Source organism: Pangasianodon hypophthalmus, chromosome 28, assembly GCF_027358585.1.
Source record: "Pangasianodon hypophthalmus isolate fPanHyp1 chromosome 28, fPanHyp1.pri, whole genome shotgun sequence".
NCBI classification, from domain to species: Eukaryota; Metazoa; Chordata; class Actinopteri; order Siluriformes; family Pangasiidae; genus Pangasianodon; species Pangasianodon hypophthalmus.
In genome coordinates, this window is record NC_069737.1 from 15,047,467 (window position 1) to 15,070,525 (window position 23,059).

At 39.4% G+C, this 23,059-nt stretch overlaps 1 protein-coding gene and 1 long non-coding RNA gene across 15 annotated transcripts in view; one reads left to right on the top strand and one right to left on the bottom strand.

The window, feature by feature from the left end:
* acsl1a (acyl-CoA synthetase long chain family member 1a) lies at positions 1 to 22,558 on the top strand. 9 transcript variants are annotated; one of them, XM_034301214.2, is made up of 22 exons: positions 6,885 to 6,900; positions 7,151 to 7,205; positions 8,259 to 8,500; positions 9,459 to 9,573; positions 9,688 to 9,752; positions 10,511 to 10,612; positions 11,525 to 11,624; positions 11,866 to 12,041; positions 12,485 to 12,517; positions 12,673 to 12,724; positions 12,838 to 12,911; positions 14,077 to 14,154; positions 15,089 to 15,223; positions 16,203 to 16,337; positions 16,879 to 16,974; positions 17,336 to 17,408; positions 17,523 to 17,611; positions 17,735 to 17,851; positions 18,102 to 18,245; positions 18,374 to 18,475; positions 19,128 to 19,199; positions 20,690 to 22,558. In XM_034301214.2, the coding sequence occupies exons 3-22, from the start codon at positions 8,306 to 8,308 to the stop codon at positions 20,828 to 20,830; spliced, it is 2,094 nt and encodes a 697-aa protein (XP_034157105.2). In that variant the 5' UTR covers positions 6,885 to 6,900; positions 7,151 to 7,205; positions 8,259 to 8,305; the 3' UTR covers positions 20,831 to 22,558. The 9 variants fall into 9 exon arrangements, with proteins under 9 accessions (XP_026803480.3, XP_026803483.3, XP_034157105.2 ...); XM_026947679.3 differs by lacking the exons at positions 6,885 to 6,900; positions 7,151 to 7,205 and adding an exon at positions 1 to 94; XM_026947682.3 differs by lacking the exon at positions 7,151 to 7,205 and having other exon boundaries at positions 6,795 to 6,900.
* Positions 12,918 to 23,059, bottom strand: part of LOC113547378 (uncharacterized) — a 16,852-nt gene continuing 6,710 nt past the window's right edge. For 2 of the 6 annotated variants that reach the window (XR_008301188.1, XR_008301189.1), the window contains 7 exons: positions 18,895 to 19,238; positions 18,404 to 18,460; positions 18,081 to 18,239; positions 17,771 to 17,913; positions 16,546 to 17,087; positions 16,194 to 16,321; positions 12,918 to 13,692 (listed from right to left, as the gene is read on the bottom strand). This is a non-coding gene — a long non-coding RNA (uncharacterized LOC113547378). The remainder of the gene's footprint in view (positions 13,693 to 16,193; positions 16,322 to 16,545; positions 17,088 to 17,770; positions 17,914 to 18,080; positions 18,240 to 18,403; positions 18,461 to 18,894; positions 19,239 to 23,059) is intronic. The other 4 variants (XR_008301193.1, XR_008301192.1, XR_008301190.1 and 1 more) reach the window with 4 other exon arrangements.

The window sequence follows — 23,059 nt, forward strand, 5'->3', positions numbered from 1 at the left end:
CGGGGCTTGTGCGTGAATGGGCGTGTCAGGGGAATAAACAGCACCTTGTGTCTCTGCATGTCGGCGGCGTTCATGTGAAACTCACGCGCTTCAGGTTTGTTAAGCTTTTTGTATTATATTTTATGTTTTTTTTATATTCAGAAACACAAACTGGGTCGGAGAGCTGCATGTTAGCGACATGTAAGGAGGTTGATAATTCGTTGCTTTGAAAAAAATCGTCTTTGAGAAGCTTTAAAGGGAAATTGGTTGCTTGCTTAATGTTACAATTGCTTGCATCTACTGTTGTTATACTCTGGACTTGTATTTCAGTTTTATATTGTCCTACATGTGTTTTTATTTTATTTTTTGTTTTATTTGTAGCTATTACCTGAACTGAGTTCATATTTCAGTTAAAGAGCGTTTCATCATTCACCACTTGTTAGCACTCTCTGGGGTTACATCACCATGGGTGCATCCTTAGTACCTTTATCATGTGTGTTTCAACTGAAAGCATGAATTCAGTCTATCATTAAAGTAATTAAAGCTGCATAATTGAAACTAGAGGTGCACCACATGTAGCTTCCCAGGTGAAACATGCATGCTACAGGTACAAAGGAAGATGCAGTCTTGAATGCACTATCAGAGCGACAAGGAAATTTATTAATATCTTTATCAGGTAGATAAATAAATCTGAGGTCCCGGTTTGGAAATCTTAAGATAAAGGCGTGTGCATGAGATGAAGGTCTGTGTGATCTAGAGATGTAACAAAACCAGGGAAGGTGGAGGTCATTTCAGCAGTCCTGACCCTAGGGCACAGGGTCTCAACCCTAGGTCCTGGGGTACACCATGTCCTGCATATTTTGCTAATTAACAGCACTTTCTGAGTCGATGTGGGTTAGAGCAGGAAAAACGCCACACTGTGCAGTACTGGGGGAAATACAGGACCAGGGCACCAGGGAATAACAGTTATCCAGGACCTGCAGCCGTGTGCGGTTACCTGGACCCTCTGGGCTTGTGTGATCTTCAGCTTTGTTTGGAAACACAGCTATTGTTTTTGGAAAAGCAAGTCATGTTAAAGTGGCATAATTGAGCGTTTTGTTAGCTGTAATCATCCTCCAGTCTGTGGCATGGAAAAGGCCATGACAGCAGCTGCAGCCCTGAATTGGACCCGGGTGGAAATTTCAGATTACATAAGGTGAAGCAGATGCGAAACGACTCAATAACTGTGAGTGTGTGGGGAAATGTATCACACTCAGTCAGAGCACAAAATCCAGCTCGAGCTTCACCATGTGCAACATGATCATGTGAAGAAGAATGTTTCGCCCTTGTGGGACAGTTTTGGGAAGCTGAACATTTCTGATAATCGATAACGCTCCCCATAATACGACAGCTACTAACCGGTGAGGGTGAAGGATAGCACAGCTTCCTCCGGGACACGTGAAGCCAGCCAATGCATCTTTTTGAACTGCTGCTCGAGCTTCATCACAGGACAGCGTAACACACTCGGAGGAAAGCGGTATCGGGAGGAGATGGGGCGAACAGCGTTGTAGTAGCGCAAGTCATGAGCTTAATCTCAGAGTCAATCACAAGCACTAACTAGAGCTGAATTCTCGTGTTTGTGACAGTAAGTAAAGTGTAATTTTAGCCATACAGTGTATTTTCTTAGTAATTTTGCAACGCATGTAAGGAAAATGTTCATATTCTGGAGAATTTTGCTTCATTTCTATCATCACTGTGCCTTTACATTGTTTGGATAAATGAATCCACAGTGTCCCGCTAGCACAGGTCAGTGATTTCCTAGTAGACACTGAGCAGACGTGACACTAAGACTGCTCAAATGTATAAAGGGTCTAATATGGTGGTGGTAAGTCATGCTTTCAGATGAACAGACACACATGGTGGTGTGTAACCTCAAACAGAAGTGCTTTTGCACAGAAGAAGAGTCCTCACTGAGCTTTACTTCCCCTTCTATGCTGCAGGAAGTACAGTATAAGATCTCAACTCTGTGTTGAATGTTATAACCAGATGCACTCAGGAATGTCTGGAGTTTTGTCTAAATGGTTTGAGGTTTGGGACAAAGCTTTGGGAGTGGATGAAATGCAGCTGATGTCTAAGAATCAAAATGTGTGCATTTGTGTCAAGCTGCTCATGAAGTACTGAAATAGGTTCTATCTGATCTTCAGGATCCCACATTATTGACATTACGTTGACTTTACCTGAAAAACAGGATGAAGGATACTAAGCACAGTAGCTATTATATTAAAAGAATACTTTCGCAGAAAAAAATAAAATAAAATTTACCCAAGTGCAGTTGATTAGCCAAGACAAAAGTATCTAATTTAAGTATTATTGAGCCATATTATTTAACCAAAACGTTATAGCTACATTAGCTAGTGTAAAAAAAAAAAAAACAGGCCCCAAATATGCCGTAGCTGATAGGACTTTTGCCAAACCATTGTTATCCACTAGTTTTTATGAACTGTTATTCTTATAATCGTTATCCACTTAATTTTGAAGTCAGGTTTTGTTTTGAGTATTGTAAGATTGTAAGCAATGCCAATGCAGGAAAAAGGTTGACATTTATGATTATGGACATGGTTGGTTGGATAAACCACTGAATGTGATGTTGATGAGAATCTCATCCAGCACAGGTCCCCAGAAACATCTCCCCCACCAAACACTGAAGCTCCTGATGATGGACTTCCGAGCAGAACTGATCAGGACAGTTTGAGTGGCAGCACCATTAATCAGATTAGCCACATCTGTCTGCAGCTTTCACACAGTCCAAATCGTCTGCAGTGCATGCTGTTTCAGTCAAATGTTAGTGCACTGAGTCTACGTTCAGTCATCATCCAAAAAAGCCTCATTTTTAAAAAAATGCAGTATTAATTCAGTATATAGTGCAAAGGGCATATTGTTGTTTACTCCTTGTATTAACAGTTTGTATAATGAGTTATAATGAGTTATATAGTTGATAATGAGTGTCATGAAAATGACCCATGGTGTTTCAATACTGAAGACTAACGTGTTGTCTTGCTTATGAAATGAGTTAAAAGTGTAATTTTAATCACAGTAAAATTATTTTTGAAGTGCTAGCTGGACATTTGCGTGTGCATGTGTGTTATATGAGCTCATGGATGCGTTACATCTGCAGGACCAGATGCACAGAGGAATGTCTGGAATTTGGGTAGAGTAGCTGTTTGAGGTTTGGCTGCCCTTTTTGCTCTTTCTCTCCTTTTAGCCGAGACTTTTTTCCTCTTTTACAGCAAGTCCTGGCAAGATCTAAATCTTGATCCAGATCCTGCCAAGACATTTTCCATTTCGTAGCATTAGTTAGAGTAGAGTAAGAATAACACAAAATGAGGTCATAATTTGTTACTGATGAGGATATGGACTAAGGAAGGCTATGTACGTGCTGATGTAAAACGTGAGGTAAAAAAGAAACATTAGAACTACATAGAACTGTCAGTCACTGAGGATGATGAAGCAGTAATTTTTTCTCTTTTTTCCCCCATTTTATCCTTTTTTTTTTTTTCTAGCCCATACAGTTTTTATACATGTTGCTCATTTTAGTTCTGAATCATAAACAATGCTCAACAATGCAAACATTTTTGTTTGTATAAAACTATATACATCAAAAATAGTTATGAACAGAGTTTTAATATTGTAAACAAAATTTTGATTGTATGAACAAAGATTTTGACTGAGGGAAAACGAATGAAACATAATGAGCTCCGTAACAGCGTCTGAGGCATCATTTTAACCGGAAATAGAGCTCCAAAGTCAGCTAAAATGCCGGATTTCCACAACCTTGTTCTCAGGCACCGTAGATTGCTGGTGTCGTTTGAAAGCTACTGAGGAGCTCTTCTTAATGGTTATAAAGTGGTCACTTAACCGTATGTTTGTGATCTAAATCTGTTGGGCCCAGCATGCGCTCTATATATTTTAACTGTATGGATTAGCAGATTGGGACCTCTGGTGTTCAAACAGTGCAGCTGCGTTAGATGCATAATTAATAAAACGCTGATTTCCATGATGCACATTGTCAAATTTTTGCACTTAATAGGTTTTCTAAGATGTTTTACATCACATGATGTCCCACAATACTAAACAGCATCTGATTTGAGGAATTACAACAACTGATGAGTATATAAATGTATTAATTAATCATCCGGGTTTAAAATCTAGAAAAGGAAGATCATTCTACCATAATGATGGCACTGTGATGCTGATGCTCAATTAACCAATCAGAAATGAGTACCTTGAGGACACTTTGCTGGTCAGATTTTCTTTCAGGATTATACAATGAAAAAGTGTCAGATTTTCAGGATAAAAAGTATTCTGTTCTTAAAGACTAGCTGTTCATAAAAGAAACTCGATACCCTGGAGTGCAGAGGAAGCGACAGAGACAAACAGGCGGGTAGATATCTTGCTCATGTGTTAACTGAACACAGAAAGTTTTGGTGTGGTAGAAAGTGCTGAATGAGAGAGAGAGAGTGAAAGACTGAGTGAGAGAATGACGAAGGGCTCTGAAGATAGTAACAGTATTCATACAGAGGAAATGGATACACACTCATTTGTGTCTTTTTGACTGTACGGTCTCAAATTACAGTGACATATGAAGCTTATGTTCCAATTTTTACACACGACACACATTTCAGAGTTTATGTTTATCATGCTTTAGTGTTTTATCCACTAAAAAACATTTTTTAACCAATATCTCCTCATTTTGCTGATCTTTTTAACCTGTACTTGTCCATTCTGCCCATTTTGCTGAATTTTTTTTAGCTAATATTTACTGATTTTACCCATTTTGCTGCTCCGTTTAACGCATATTTATCCAATTTGCCCCTTATAGTTGACATTTAACCATTTGTAGCCATTTATCATGTTCTAGTCAACATTCTCCCCATCTTACCTTTTTTTTTTTTTTCTCATCCAGTTAATCTAATTTATTACTTATAACTTATACCTTTTATGTTTTATACTTGCATGGTTTGACTACAATTCATTATTCTTTTTAATAACAGTTGTTAAATTTTAGTCAATGTTTTAACAATTTAGCCATTTTTAACCATTTAAACACATTTTATCCAATTTTTAAAAAACTTATTCATCTGTTTTATTGGACAGTTAACTCATTTTGGCGGCGCAGTGGGTGGGCATGAGAGAGAATTAAAGGTTTGAACGGAGGAATCTTAATGTCAGATATCTGAGTTTGTACGTGGGTTAATGAATATAGCAGACTGACACGCGCACGCACGCGCACACACACACGTGCTGACATCCCAGAGCATGTTCTAGATTCTTCCATTTACTAGTCCTTTGCTTTTCTCAGTTGAGTCCCTGTGATCATGTGATCATCCCGACCAATCACAGGTGATCGAGATAAAAGTTTTTTATACAGTTTAACAAACATAACATTTTTTTTTTTTTTTTTTACAGATAATTTTAAAGAAGTCTAAACATTTAACCATGTGACAGGATTTTGTTAAAATTACAACACTTTCTTTTAAAACATTTATAATAAAATCATTTCTTTACAAACATTTCTTTACAATAAAAGCTACATGAATAATGATTAGTCACGTGTTGCTACGTTGCGTGCAAATAGATCACACTGTGTAATATGACTGTTGTACTATTGTGTGAATTGAAAAATAATTTTTACTCATTAGAACGTGGATAGTTTTTCACTAAAGCTCGCATGAGATTAAATAAGCTAGTTAGCAACTAAAGCCTGTAATTGGGGTACATTAGCTAAACATAAATATATAGCTAGCTACCAAATAGTGATTTAAAATAAAGTATTAAATATAGCTTATTTGCTAGCCCTATATCAAGGGCTTGTTTTTGGAATAGTTGTATCATAAACAGTTAAATACTATTTCTCTGTTAAAAATTATTAAATAAAATAATGTGTGAAGAGAGTCTAGCATGCAGTTGCTAAATATTACCTGTGTTACCTACATAGCTAGCTAGCTCATATCTGGAATCCTTAAGGGACACTGATTAGCCATGAGTGCTAAGCTAAATGCTAAATAGTTTGTTTTATATAAAATGTGCTAATAAGAGGATCAGAATTGGATTAGAGAATTTTATAGCAGCAAGCTTACAATCTTGTTAAGTCTCACATAAGAATTTACATGACCCGCTGACTAGGTCTTTGTGTGTGTGTGTGTGTGTGTGTGTGTGTGTGTGTGTGTGTGTGTGTAAAAACAATAAGCTTCTTGTAAGGCTTTAGCAACAACAGCTTTCGTGATCATGTTGGAGGGGTTTTCCTTGTAAACTTGAGGCTGGTTTTACTTCCTTAATTTAACAACCCTAGTTTTTCCAAAACACACACAAACACACACATACACAAAGTTGATTTTTGATGTATACTTTAGTGACGTGAAACCACATACTTTAAAATGAATACTTGTCTATGGATGTAATGCTGCACATTAGCTAGCTAATGACTAGAAATGACGAATTCTTAGCTTGCCCGATGTAGCCATGAAGGCTTTTATGCGGACTGTGTGAAGACAGAGTGACCGAGAACACGAGACATAACCATCAGGAATGTCCACATTTCTCTCAGAGGTGGTGGTTATTTGCTGAGAAAAGACTCCATGCAATTAAAATTGCTCTTTAATTGCACTTTGCCTTGGTTGCTAATCAAACTGCAGTGGCAGTTGTTGACACACACACACACAGACACACACTGATGCAAACTGAAGTCACATGGTGTGGGTTGCTAAATGGGTTTCCGGCACATGGAGAATGTGTTCCTTTTATTCTGTGTGTGTGTGTGTGTGTGTGTGTGTGTGTGTGTGTGTGTGTGTGTCCGGTATTATGTGATGAGCAGTAGGTCAACATCACACACTCCACTCCGGCTGCATCGACCCACACAACTATCAGCTCCAACTCGCTCTGCTGGTATTTATATAAACACACTCATGCTTTAATGTGGGTCAGCTGTGTGTTTGTGTGTGTGTTTGTGTGTGTGTTTGTGTGTGTGTTTGTGTGTGTGTTTGTGTGTGTGTTTGTGTGTGTGTTTGTGTGTGTGTGTAAAATGGGGAAGTGGTAGAAAAGAACTTGATGAATGCCAGGATCACGCTGGTCTACTAAATGACACACACACTCACACACACGTTCTGGGTTTATATTGCTCTGCCCAAACATTTAGATCAAACCAAGAGACTGGGAGAAAGACAGCATGTTGGTGTCCCTATGAGCCAGTGGTAAGTGTGTGTGTGTGTGTGTGTGTGTGTGCGTGTGCGTGCCATTTGAGGGGGTGTTGCTCTTCTATTCTTAGTCATTTAGGAACCTTCCTAAGAGCCCTACAATGTTAACACTGGCTACTGCGGTTTAAATCTCACTCTACTATAACAGACACACACTTCGGTAAAGTGTGGAATTTGTTTTGCTCTCTCTCTGTTAATCATACAATTGGCAGCTGTAAGTATGGAGATTCACTTGTGTGTGTGTGTGTGTGTGGTGTGTGTTTGGATTTAGTAGTTATTTGCTGTGATGGAGCGCTACATATTTATAGAGTTCTGTCTGCAGACTAGTAGGTGTGACATTGAGGGATATGGCTAGGTGTGACTGAATGACATGGATGGGCGTGTCTGAAGCGGACAGAAGGGCGTATCTTTGGGAAAGACGGATGTGTCTTTGAGCATGATAGGTGGGTGTATCTTTGACTTGGCTAACATGAGCATAAATGAATGAAAGTGACTTTTCTCTAATTGAAGACTTACATATATGGAGTCAAAGAAACACCCACATTCCCATCTATACACGTCAGAAATATGGACACGCCCATGTTTTTTCTATAAATGCAATCAGAGATATGACTTCTGTGATCTGTGGTGTGACCCTAATGCTATATTCAGCTGAGTCACGAGTGTGCAGGTGTGTGGGGACTATTTTCAGCAGTGGTTGGGTTGGGTGAAGGACAGGGTCACCGGAGAGAGACGGAGAGTGTACGTGTGTGTGGGTGTGTGTTTGCAGGTTTGTGCTTAATTTGTGTACACAAAAATATTTAGTGTAAACTTTCAGTCTTCCATTAATTTTAGCTGGCTAGCTTGTTTTTGAGTGAGTGTTTGTGTTAATGTCGGCACAGAGGACATGCCTCCTTTACTGGGATTGACAGGTACAGAGGCCACGCCTACCTCAACATGACTGACGGCTGCAGAGGTCACAGCTCCTTAGCTGTACAATTCCGAGTTGTGAAGTTAATGTTGATGCAATTTGAGCTTCCTGTCTCACCAATCTTTGTTCTCTCTGTACAGACTTGCGTGTGTTTTCTGACTGAGGAGCACCTCTCTGTGGCCAAGCCATGCAGGTGCAGGATCTGATTTGGCAGTTCCGGGTGCCTGAATTGGGTGACTTCAGGCAATATGTGCGTAGTTTGCCCACCAACACGCTGATGGGCATGGGTGCGTTCGCCGCCATCACCACCTATTGGTACGCCACCAGACCACGAGCCCTGAAGCCCCCCTGCGACCTCACCATGCAGTCTGTGGAGGTGGAGGTACAGATCTTACAGCATTACACCTGGAACAATGATTTTAGTCTGAAATCTTTATCAAGCCATGTACTGTTTACTACTTAGAATGTTCCTCGCTCCATCATAGATTTGACGCAACCATTAATTGTATGAGACACTGGATTCTGAATTCTCTTCCCACTTTTAATTTGCTAGAATGACCTGAACATTGATTCTTATGATAATTGAAAGAGAAGGAGATGCACTCAGCCTGCTCGGTTACCATAGCAACAGCCTTGGTAACTACCAGTCTGAGTTTACAAGAAACAGACAAAGCCTCAGGCCATCATTCTTCACTGTCTGTGTCTTTATCTTTTTCTCTCTGTTTGTGACTCTCCATCTTTTTTTTCTCTCGACCTCTCTTTGTCTGTCTTACCTCCTCTCTACACTACTTTTTCTCTGCATCACTTACTCTATATCACTATTTATAATCTGGACATGGTTCAGGAATACCATTAAAACAAATCCCTGTTAGAGAGGGATTAGTACAAGTTGAGGCTTGGCTTTTTCTGCTTAAGTGTGAAGTGAAGAAATGGGTCTTCAGTCTTGGTATGAAAACAGCCAGGGGCATGTTCATTTCACCTTCAGGTCCCGGGACAAAACAAAAGTCTTGCTGCATGCCTTACATGTGTCTTAAGTGATAGCATTTCAAGTTGAGCCATGCTCGTAGCTCGAAGGGAATGTGGTACAGAGTGGGGTTTAAATCCTAGCAAGAATTAGATGCTGTATATCCCTGGAGATGTATCTCCATGTCAGTATCTGTTAACACTTTTATTTTACTGGAGTGAGTTTTCAGGTAGTTGGGTGCTGCAAGAAGCTATACACTTCCCTCAATTGATATTACTATTAGCCCTGTCCCTGTAACTCCAGTTCAAAACAAAGACACAAACTTCAGTCGTTAAACATGTCTTAGCAACACGACTACATTTGGGATGTTCTTCAGGGTGAGGAATACGTTCGCCGTTCCATCCTCCTGGACAGCGACAGGTTGATGACACACTTCTATGATGATGCACGCACCATGTACGAGGTGTTTCTGCGTGGAATCAGAGTGTCCAGTAAGTGTCCTAAAGAGACACCACTTTTTTTTTTTTTTCCACAAAGCAGATCTTCTGTGTATTTTACCAGTTGAAGCGTTGATGTTAAGCGTTGTTTCTGTTTGTCCTGCTCAGATAACGGCCCTTGTTTAGGATCGAGAAAACCTAAGCAGCCATATGAATGGCTTTCGTACAAAGAGGTAAGATGTCGTTGGTTAATATTGAATTAATGGGACCAGTGTTTAGGCATGTAACAACAGGAGATTTAAGCAATGACATTAGGCCATTTTAGAACATCCTGTAACCGACTGGCCCATGTTTCTCATTCCCAACATCCCTGTAACCAGCCAGACCACAGTTCCCACGCCTGATGACACTGTAACTAATCGGAATATGAACTGCACCCAGTGGTAGTGTGATCAATCAGCCCACCTCAACAACTGCCCACCAACATCCCTCTCCCAAATAAATACCATCTTGTAATTTGAGTACAGTACTTGCCCTCCTACATTGAGGTAACAAATGAAATTGATACTAGCATAATATATTTCTGGCTTAGTGATTAGTGCCTTTGCCTCAACCCTCCAGGGTTGGGGGTTCAAATCCTAGGGTTAGGGTTAGGGTTAGTGTGTGCGGAGTTTGCATGTTCTCCCCATGCTTTAGGGGGTTCCCTCCAGGTAGTCCAGTTTCCTCCCCAGTCCAAAGACGTGTTATAGGCTGATTGGCATTTCCAGAGTATCCGTAGGGTGTGAATGGATATGTTATTGTGCCCTGCAATGGTTTAACACCCCGTCTTGTGCCTTGAGTTTCCTGGGATAGGCTCCAGGCTCTCCTGCAACCCTCTGTAGGATAAGCAATATGGAGGATGGATGGACTATGATATTTTTCCATATAATTCATCTCTGTTATAAAATTGTATTAATGTTGAAGTGTTATTTAGAATAATGTGTGTGTGTAGGTTGCAGACAGGGCCGAGATGATTGGCTCAGCATTGCTCCACAGAGGTCACAGTAAAGCAGGAGACAAATACATCGGTATCTTCTCCCAGAACAGACCTGAGGTACACAATAGCATATATTTGTTTGCTCACACAAGCATGAAGTCGTCAATATTACAATATCTCTAAGTATCGATAGTAACAGTATTGTGCAGGTTGACTTTTGGGATGTATAGTCCCCTCTGAAAGTATTGGAATGTCATGGCCAATTCTTTGTTTTTTGCTCTAAACTGAAGACCTTTGGGTTTGAGATCAAAAGATGAATTTGAGATGATCGATCAGAATTTCAGCTTTCATTTCCTGATATTTACATCTAGATGTGTTAAACAACTTAGAACATGGCACTTTTGGTGGAAGACCACCCAATTTTTAGGTGAGCAAAAGTATTGGAACAGATAGTCTTAAAGTAAATAACACTTAATATTTGGTTATATATCTCTTGCTTGCATTAACTGCATCAAGCTGGTGAACTATTGACATCACCAAACGGTTGCATTTTTCATTTGTGATGCTTTTCCAGGATTCTTTCAGTTGTTGTTTGTTTTGCGGGGTTTCTCCTTTCAGTCTCCTCTTTAGGAGGTGAAATGTTGCTCATTTGGGTTAAGCTCTGGTGATCGACTTGGCCAGTCTAAAACCTTCCACTTTTCCCCCTGATGAAGTCCTTTGTTGTGTTGGCAGGGTGTTGTGGATCATTGTCTTGCTGCATGATGAAGTTATTTTTAATTTTTAATCACTTGAAAAATGGGTGGGTTCAAACAAAAGGTGCCATGTTCAAAGTTGTTTAACACATCTGTGTGAAACGAAAGCTGAAATTCTGATCTATTGTCTCATATTCATCTTTTGATCTTTTCATCCTGAATCCTTTCATCCCTGATATCTTCAGTGTATAGCAAAAACAAAAGACTTGGCCTTGCCGTTCCAGTACTTTCAGAGTGGACTGTGTCATGTTTCTGATTATTGGCTCTGTGGTTACAGTGGACTATATCTGAGCTGGCCTGCTACACGTACTCACTGGTGGCTGTTCCACTGTATGACACACTGGGCACTGAGGCCATCAGCTACATCATAGACCAAGGTAAGAACACACACACGCACACACACACACACACACGCACACACCCAGCCAATCAAGTTCAACAAGGCATGGCCATTTTTGCTGTTTTGTCTGAGTTAAAAACATGTAGCAGACCTGCAGCGGTGACAGTTTTCACAAAAACATTTATTAACTTGTAAAAATTTGTAACTGAACAGATGTCATGTGTCATGTAATTAGTTTTGGTGTCTCTGTCTGTCTTCCTCCTAATCTCTCTCTCTAGCTGAGATCTCGACGGTGATCTGTGACGTGGTGGAGAAGGTGTGCACAGTGCTGGAGTGTGTGTCAGGTCGAGAGCACAGCGTCAAGACCATTGTACTGATGGAGGAGAAGAACAGTGAGCTCAATACACGAGCAGAAAAGGAGGGCATCCAGATTATCAGCCTGAGGGAACTGGAGGTTAACACACACACACACACACACACACACACGTGCATGCATTTATACATGCATTAATACAGCCACATGGACACACCTTATTGTGTTACCACCATACACACACATGCACACACACACTGACACACACACATACTTTACTTATATTAATTTCAAGTTATAGTCTTCATTTGGTTTTTAGCAGAGTGTTTTGTTTATGAAATAGTTTTTTTCTAGTTTTAATTTTTTTGTACACATACACACATTATATACCTGCACGTAACTACACAACCTTCTGCACTTATCCATACCAGCATGTTGCTTTTTAAATATATTTTTCACCCAACTGTTATCCGGTTTGCTTACTCTCTCACACACATACGCACACGCGCGCACACACACACACACACGCGCACACACACACACGACACACACTTTAGAAGCTGAACTGAATGTGTTTCTTGCAGGCTCTCGGCAAAGCCTATCACAGACGCCCTGTGGTAAGCGGAATAATTTTTTATTTATTTATTTATTTATTTTTATTCGATTTCAAACAGAATGTAATAACTCCAGATGGATAATAACTTGGATTGAGCTGCTGTAAACTGCTGTGTGTTGCTTTGCTTTATGGATTTTCTTGTTTGATCTACTGTAGCCTCCTTCACCTGAAGACCTCGCGCTGATCTGCTTCACCAGCGGAACTACAGGTGTGTGTGTGTGTGTGTGTGTGTGAGCGAGAGTGAATATGCTTCACTGTTATCACAGACTAGTACTGTTAGGTTGGAAACTCTCTTCTGTTTTTTTTTTTTTCCTCCATCAGGGAATCCGAAGGGCGCGATGCTCACACACGGCAACGTCATCTCCAACTGCGCCGCCTTCATCCGCATCACCCAGGTAAAGCTGATCTTTTCTGATGCAGGGTTCGTATCAGGACACACGGTTTAAAGCCACTGGGAATTCATTAGCATATTTTAACACTTCGAACCTGATGAATAAAACAGTCATGTGTAGGCATTTTTCACACTTCATCTTTCTGCTTTCATAATTCTGTAACCATTTCATGCTCAGATATAGACATATTCCTCTTAGAAGAAATTCATTCGTTCAGCGTGGATTTGTTTTGTGACAAACTATTACCACAAACTATTACCGCAAACTATTCGCACAAGACATCAATGTTTAGACTAGTCTTCACTTCACTTCAGTTTGAAGTGCCGGGAGCCGAGTGAATTGCACTCTGGTTGCAAAAAAATATCAAGTACATCTTTAATATAGTGTAATTCATCTTATATTTCTCATTATGACACACAAATGTAAGATAATAAGACTATTTCTATACATAATTACTTTCATGTATTTTTTTTTTATACATGAAAATAAAATGATTTTTCATCTTTCATGATAGAGCTGTTCAAGATTTTAAGCATGAAATTAATACAAAATTGTAGAAATCGGCTTAATTTTATATGTTTTATTATAATCTTTTAATGACCATAAATTTGAAGATATTTTTATGACAGGAAGTCCTTTTATTTCTCTTCTGCTGCACTACAATTTATATGTTAATAGTTACAGTTGTTGTGCAGCGTCTGCAAGAGTGGTTAGTTCCTGTTCCTGCTTACGCTGTAGCAGCTATAAACAGTCGTTTCCTCACCAGCCGCTCTTGTGTCTCTCTCTTGAAGGAAAAAAAACCACAATGCAGTTTGTGTTACTTGTTAGCGAGATTAGCCTCATAGCTTCAGTGCAGAACTAAAGAAGCAAACCTCAGACAACAAACCTGATTACATCTGGTGAAAGCTGTGTACATTTCTGTGTGCTATTTTTGTCTTTATGTTGGTTTTTCTTGTCTCTCTACTTGAATGTCTTATTTCCTCTTTCATTGTCTACCTACTTCCTTTCCTGCTGTGTGATTTGTGTGTGTTTGTGTGCGAGTAGGGAAAGATAAGGCTGAATCGTCACGACATTATCATCTCCTTCTTGCCTCTTGCTCACATGTTTGAGAGAGTGGTGGAGGTACAGTGTGATTTATCCTGCATGTGTGTGTGTGTGTGTTTTACAGATACACTGCATGCTCAACCACACCGATATCCACGTATCTTACCTTCCCCTCGCTCACATGTTCGAGAGGGTGGTCGAGGTATGTATACAACTGCGAGTCCTAGATTGGGAAAATGTGCTCTAATGCACCTGATTCAACACACGCAGGTCTGACACACAGTGAACTGAAGCAGGTTTGTGAAATGGAGGGAAAAAGCTAGGAAATCTGGACCCTGAGCATAAACTAGCTAATGACTGTAAGATTTCGCGAGCTAGCACCTTTTATACAGATGATGAAAAGGCACAGTGTCAGCAAAAACAATGCAGAAATGTTGGGAATATTTACATTTTCCTCAGTTGCATCGGTTTATCACTAATAAACCGTTTCATATGCCAAAATTACATTATTAATTAGAGTTAACATTTTTGGCAAACATTGCAATACCTGATTACAGAAGCTAACAATTACTTGGCGAATGTTTTATATAGACAATAAAAATAAATAAATAAATAAAAAAGCAGTGACAACGAACACAAGACAAAATGTTAAGAATAAAGTTTCTTACATGTGATGGTAAAATGCTAAGAAAAGGCTGTATGGCCAAGATGACATTTTTAATACACTTAGCATTTCCCACTAATCAAACTTCTGTTGTTTATACCAAGAAACATCAAGCTTATGTTTCATGAACTCGGGCAACAGCTGGCTAGCACCTGGCTGATAGATTTCTTTTTTAATGGATAATAAAAGTTACGAGAGCGAAAACAATACAGAAACGTCTTGAATATCAACATCTTCCTTATATGTGATGGTACATTACTAAGAAAAGACTCTGCATTTCTGTGTGAATTTAAATTTGTCCTTTTTATTTATTTATTTTTTTGTCATAACTGCTACAGTTGTACTTTGTTTAATAACAGATATAATGTGAATGTGAATCCATTTGACTGCTTGCATATTTGTGCAGTTACACACAGCTACTGCTGAGAATGCTCTTCAGTCGCTTGATTTTTAAATAAAATTTTGATTTTAGAGTGTGATCCTGGTGCACGGAGCGAGGATCGGTTACTTTCAGGGTGACATCCGTATGCTGATGGACGATCTGAAGACTCTCAAACCCACCGTGTTCCCCGTCGTACCCCGACTCCTCAACCGCATGTTCGACAAGGTGAGGACACGCATTCTGATAAACAAGTGTGTAACCACTGACTTTGTGCACTCACTTGGTGATTGTCGATGTGATTGCTCTGCGTGCCACCTACCACGGAAGTGGGAAGTCGAATGCCGTGCGTTCCAGCTACAAAGTGAGAACCATGTTTGCCTTTCGCTAGCAAGAAGCTAGCCGGCTACCTGTGATGAGTGATGTACATTTCCTCCTGTATAGTCAGTATTAGATTTAACAGGTGAATATGTTTGCATGTTGGCTGATCTGAAGCAAATGCTTGTGTATTTATAGAATAACTCATTTAAAGGTAAGAAATGCTACTGTGATTACTGCTGATGCTGTGAGCAGCCATTTTGATTTGATGTCACTTGCTGAACTCAGATTTGAGGAGACCGGCTCTGAGAATGAATTTTGCTCCTAGTTTTTCCTAGTAGTTTATACTGAAGCAGCATTTCAGTATAAACTACCATTTAGTAAGCTATTTGGTATTGCTTGTGCAATGCATTTTAAGCCTCTGTGTATTATTATTATTATTATTATTATTATTAATAATTTTCTTTTTAGCAAATCTGTCAAAACACGTCCTGGCTTCCTTCTGTATAAACGAAGTAACTTTTATTACTTCTAATTAAAATAGAAATAGTAATTCTTGTCAGGACCAGTCAGACAAAACAAACACTTTTTTTTTATATATATATTAAATACACAGTTCACATGAATGGGACAGGACATAGAAACTGAAACAAGGAAAAAGGGATTTGTTTCAGCCTGATTTTACTCCACACTTTTGTGAAATATTGTAGTGGGAGCCAATGGGGGGAAAAAAGAGCAAAAAATTAAACCCGCTCTAAAATTGTGATTGTGTAAAATGACAGGATTAGGTCAGTCGCTTGATGTGTGATGGATGAAGATGTGGATGTTGTGAAACAGGTTACTAAACTAGTCAGAAATTGTAAAAAAGTGATTAACCCACTGTGTTCAGATCTTTGGGCAGGCGAACACTCCGCTGAAGCGCTGGCTGCTCGACTTCGCCACCAGGAGGAAAGAGTCGGAGCTGCGCAGCGGCATCGTGAGGAAGGACAGCATGTGGGACAAACTCATCTTCAACAAAGTCCAGGTAAGACAAAAAACAGTGAAAGTGAAAACTAAAGAGGGAAGTAGATGCTGAAGGCTTTTTTTTTTTTTTTTTTTATTCTGTAGAAATTCATGCAAAGAAATCAGAGAGTTTCCTGATAAAACTGGAATAATTATAATTTGAGTTGAAAAATATGTATTTAGAGCAAAAACAAATTTTCCATTTAATTTTAAATGAAATTATGCCTAACCTGTATAGTTAACAAGCTGGTTAAGAAAGACCAGGGACAATACCAGCACAGTGATGGAACATGCTGTAGACAAGCCAGACGAATGTAGATCAGCTCTAAAATAGATAAACCCCAAATGGCTTTGTACTTCCTGCATAACTGGCTAGAGAATCACATCTTACACACCATATGTAGCGCACAATACGCTTACTAGGGAACCTTCTGGAATTTGGTGCAAATGAGAAGTGATAAATGTTTAGCTATCTGAACATTTTTGACAGATTAAAACACTAAACAGTAAATCTATTCCATGTATTGTGATTAAGTACCAGTAACCACCATTTTTCTCCGTAGGTGAGTCTGGGTGGACGTGTGAGGCTGATGATCACCGGCGCCGCTCCCGTTTCCCCCACCGTGCTGACGTTCCTGCGGGCTGCTCTCGGCTGCCAGGTGAAATATTACACATACTTCCTTCCGTCACATAACTTTCTCCTCGCTATCAATAAATAATATGGCGAACATGGGCTGCCAGCATCACTGTGATGGATTGAGCAAACGCAGCTCTATAAAAAAGAAATGAGCTCTAAAAATGTTCTACAAAAATTTACAGGCTTAAGGAATTGTATATACTGTGTGTGTGTGTGGGTGGGTGTGTATATATATACACACCCACACACACACACTAGTAAACGTGGGTTAAATTTCTATCAATACACAGCATTCTGAATATAAACATAGATTAGCATTTCTAATACACACACATTCGTCCTGCTGTGCTCTGTGTGGTAATGGTGTGTGTTCTGTGTGACAGTTTTATGAAGGTTATGGACAGACAGAATGTACTGCAGGATGCTCCATGTCTCTGCCAGGAGACTGGACGGCAGGTAACACTACACCACACACACACACACACACACACACACCTCATGAATACACTTGCGGAAAGAACACGTACACAAACAGATCTGCTGTGGTGTGTGTGTGTGTGTGTGTTTCAGGTCACGTGGGTCCTCCTTTACCCTGTAATTATGTTAAACTGCTGGATGTGGCAGAGATGAGCTACTACGCAGCCAATGGGGAGGGGGAGGTGAGTCACCGCTGCGTTTAACAACGCCTAAAGGCCAGTCCTGGGGCTGACCTGCAAAATGTGTGAATATTATACCTGAATGTGTGTATATGTTGGCTTTTCCCATCTGTGTGTATTGTGTAGGTGTGTGTGAAAGGACCAAACGTGTTCCACGGCTACCTGAAAGATCCAGAGAAGACGGCAGAGGCCATCGATATAGATGGCTGGCTGCACACGGGTGATATCGGCAAATGGCTTCCGGTAAATTCCACATTCTTCAGCCACTTATGGGTTTATTTTTGGGCTGTCTGGACTCGGAGAGCCTGTATGTGCATGTTGAGACACACAGTTCAGTCATGTTTGTACACATTTATAGGCAGTTTTATGGAAATGTGAAACTGAATGTAATTGCTGAATACAATTAGCCTTAGACTAGATTCAAGTTAGCGTGTTCAGATTCTTTTAGACATTTCCGCGCATGTAGAAACACCTCTTTAATCATATGTCGCAGAACGGCACGCTGAAGATCATAGACAGGAAGAAGCACATCTTTAAACTGGCTCAGGGAGAGTACATCGCTCCTGAGAAGATCGAGAACATCTACATCCACAGCGACCCCGTGGCTCAGGTCTTCGTTCATGGAGACAGTCTGCAGGTTGTACACACACACACACACACACACACACACACACACACACACACTGTCAGGACACAGTGAAACATTTGTGTGTGTCTGCGTTTGAGTAAGTGTTAATGCACTGTGGTGTGTGTGTGTGTGTGTAGGCGTGTTTAGTCGGCATTGTGGTACCAGACCCTGACATCCTCCCAGGCTGGGCCAAGAAAAGAGGCCTTGTGGGCTCCTACCACGAGCTGTGCAAGAGCAAGGTGACACACACACACAAAGTATTAGCTGACAGCAAGGTCACATTTATCAGACTGTTTTGCAAATGCCCTATAATCACTTTCATTCTACATTAAAGTTACTTTTAATGATTATATTTAGATTAAATTAACTTTATCTATATAGCACCTTTTATACTTTTAAAATGAACCTCCAAACTGCTTTACAGATGTTTAAAAAAAAAAAAAAAAAGAACTGAGGTAATGAAAAGTAAAATAATGCCAAAACCTAAGAACACAGCATAGAAGAAAAGTAAACTGAAGTATAATATTCCTATGATGGTTACAAAGCACTGACAGTGGAGACTCCTTCCATAACTCTTAGACAAACGTCTCCTTACAGAAAGCTTCAGCATATTAACAACTGCACAGTGTTTTTAAACCTGTGTATGTAGTGGCCATACCTGTGTAAGCAGAGCACTCTGATATAATCATGACACAGGAAATTAATCAGCTCCTTCTGACCAGTAAAGTGGAGCTGGTCTGTAATAGTGCATTAAAGTAATCTGGGTGAGAAAGAAACAAAAGCATGGATGAGTGTTAAACATTTGTGTTCTACAGCACAGTGGAATATTACTGTGTGTCTGGTGTGTGGTTTAAAGTGAGACTTCCCTTTTTTTTCTGCCTATTTGGACAGGAAGTGAAAAATGCCATTCTAGAGGACCTCATGCGGTTGGGGAAAGAGGGCGGCCTGAAGTCCTTCGAGCAGGTCAGCTGATGGTGGTGGTCAGCTCCTTCCCCAGTTTCTCTGTCAAGAGAGAAGGGAACATGAAAGAATCTTAAAAACTGTAAAACTAAAACATGTAAAACATTCAGGTGTATAGTGCATTTAACAATAGACATTGTCTCAAAGCAGCTTTGCAGAAACCTCAATGTAGATTTACATCTCTAATGAACAAGACAAATGAGACGACACAAGCTCTAAAAACAGAACCCATCCTCTTCTGATTGCCAGCAGATACTGCGATTATAAATCGTTACACTATATAGTCATGTAGTGTTCAGTATGATCAGATTTATTACAAACCTTTATTTACCTCATATAAATTTACACGTTTCTTCTTAATGCGCATGTAGTCGATCAGCCAAGACATGTTCGCTTCTTTAGTTTAAGGCTGGAGCTACAAACTCAAAATAATGTCCAAAAATTGTTCCCTTAAATGTTATAGAAGCAGCCATCTTGAGCCACCAGCATCACTTGTTTTCTTAGTGCGATTTAGTTTCATTCCACGCAAGATGACAAGATAGTGCTCGTGTTTACCCTAATAACAATTTACACGTCCCAGAGGCCCTGCCTCCTAAAGTTCAAAAGTGGAATTATACAAGAAAACTGGATATGATACAAATATTATAGTTCCACTTAATATTTAAAGCTCTACACACACATACTTAAGGCAACAGTGCTGTTTTTCTTAAAAATGGATACCTCTTACGCCAGTTCAGACACATGAAATGTAATCACACTCCAGCTGTAGGCACTAAAGTAGTCTGACTACATGGTGACTGGCAGAAGCTGCAGCCAATCAGAAGAGAGAGTGAAATCAGTTATGCATTTAGTAGCTTGCAATAGCATTATTTACCAGCATGTGCGATATTCCAAATCTTACATCCTAAAGTGTTAAGCTACTAATGATGATAAAGCGAGTATATTATGGACAAGACTGAGTGGGAGAGACTTGTGTTACTCGACATCTGCTCCACAGCAAAACTACAGAAGCAATTGTAGGGTTTTGAGGAATATTCTACATTTGATCTATTTAAAATTTTTTCAAAAAACAGTTCCTTTAAATTGTAAAATGCTTTTATGCAAGATAACAAATAAACAAGGCAGAAATTAGTCCAAGCTTAGGATTGTGGTTTTTAAGGGTTTGAGCTCTGAACCTGGATTTTGCATGAGTTAAGATGCGGTTAAGATGAGGACAAGTGCTCAGATACACAACACAGCAATATACTCATTCAGTCTCTATAGACAGACAGAAGTACAGACATGAAGTGCTCAGTGACTTTCCAGTGACTCTTACAGCAGCAAAAGGAGAAACAGTTCCATATTAATGCTCATGGTTTTGTTACGAGATGTTCAGGGGACCATATACTTTTTGGCCGTAGCAGTGTATAAAGAATACGAATCTTAGTGAGCAGATTTTGATGGTTTTGCAGTTCACCCAGGTTTTATGTTCCCTCGTACCTGTGTGTGTCCAGGTGAGAGACATCGCCCTCAACCCTGAGATGTTCTCCGTGAAGAACGGCCTCCTCACACCCACCCTGAAGGCCAAGAGAACTGAGCTGAGGAGCCACTTCAAAGAACAAATCAATCAGCTCTACGCCACGATCAAGATGTAAGCACAAACAGAGATGGAGGGAAAAGAAGGTGGAGAAAGCCAGAGAGGGAGCAGACTGTGATGAGCTCTCTAACACACATCCTCTCTCTGTCAATAAAGTGCAGTTATGATGAGGTCCACTTGGTGGCGCTGAACGTGAGCTTTTTTGCCTAAACATAATTAGGTAACCAATGTGATTTATTCAATGCCTTCAGGCCAGTAAATGCCTTCTGTCAATACCAGTCATAATTATAGGAACAGTTTAGGAACAAAAATGTTATAAAAATATGTAGGCGATCATCCAAGACATGTTTGGTGTCTGATATTTGTTTTTTCAGATGTGTACTGGAGCTACAAGGCTAATCGCCTCCCGTTTAGCAGAGTATAAACCAAACATGTCTTGACTGATCAACTTGAGATGTCCGAGGTGAATTTTTTTGTCCAAACTGTTCCTTTAAATGGTTACTGTACTAATATTGATATTCAAATGAAATGACCTCTGTTCAGTCTATCAGATTGCAATGTTTTCACTCTGCACTGTGACAGAGTTGTCTTCTGCTGCTGACTAATAGGGTTTCCTTTCTGAAATTTAAGTAATGATGTAATTTTAAAAAAAAAAAAAATCTTTGGTTGTTGCTAGCTTCCTTACGCTGGTTTCTGTCGCTACTCATTTGTTCTCCGCTGTCTCTTTCTCTGTGCCATGTGCATTTGTATATTAATTATTTCTGTTTAGTGTCAGTGTTTAAAGTTAGATTACATTTCTCGCATTGAAGCAATTCCTTTTACGAATTTCTACGAATAGTTTATAGGTTGTAACCTTACAAATCACTTGGCATGCTTTAAATGAAGAACAAAACACTCTCTATCATGCTGTTACAGGAAAATAATCAAAGATGTTATGAGGTTATGGTTACCACCCTGAAGTTGATTATTTTCCTATAACAGCATGTCCCAGAGTGTTTTATTCCTTTTATACCAGAGCAATTTGTCACTTATTATTTAATGACAATGTACTTTTTACTCATTTATAGTTAAATTTGATGTTGTGCAGCAGCCATTAAACTAGTTACTTCCTGTTCTCACTTATGTTATAGCAGCTATCAACAGTCATTCCCTCATTTATTTTCTCTCTCGTAGTTAATAAGACAAAAACAAGCAGCTTGTCATGTTACAGAGAAACCACAATAAGCACAACCTCCTGAAGACACTGGAGTTAAATAAACATCTCCTCAAAAAAAAAAAAAAAAAACTTCACCACATCAATGATTTCACGTGTGTTTTAATGGTTTAATGCAGTGCGCCTGCCGTACAAGTCCCTGTGAATGAGCCGTTGCTATAGAAAGGTATCAGAACGAGCGCATTAATATAAACCTGTGATTCGCAGCTGCACTACTGTCAGAGCTGCTGTTCTAGAAAATTAATCAACAGCACTGTGGTACTAAAAAATGAAATGTTCCTTTAAACACTTGCGTCCCATTTATCATGCTGCAGTGAACAGCTAAGCAGCGCAAACCGTTTTTACTCTTGTGTCTTAAATTAAGTATAAGAGTATGTATATGAGTATATATTGGTTGACTTAAAAAAAAAAAAAAGTATTTCTAAAGTTTAAACTAAACCACTGCCACTCCTGTTCTACAATATTCTGTACAGATTTATTTATGTTTTAAATATATATATTTTGTGTATAATTATTGCAGTACTGAATGTAATTTGTTGTGTTTGGGTGAAATAAATGGATGTATCAGTGTGAGCATTATGTATAAGGAAAGATTTGTGGGGTTTTTTTTTTTTTTTTTTTTTTTGTGTAAAACCTTAAAGCTTACGGGTTTGAATAAAACTCTGCATGCTTGGTCTTAGACTCTAGCTGCATGTCGGATGTTGTGGTATATACTACACACTACGTACACTGTGTTGTTCTGTACCTGATTTTTGAACGGTACTACAATTTCAAATCAAACAAATACATTTTGCATTAAATTGAAATAAAAACTCTGAAGACCACAAATTCCATTTATGGAAACCGTATACAGCAACTTTCTGCCAACAACAACAACAAAATCAATCTCACTAGGGAATATGGTTACACATCTCAAAACTCTGTGTGTATACACCTATCACCTAGAAACTAAAGGCCTTACTGAGATTCCAAAAATTTGCACGTCGCTATTCAGACCTTGGACGGTACTAAAGACTTAAGCGCTATTCATAAGTTACTCTAGAGTTATACTCGCAGAGTGGAAGGCGTGTCTCA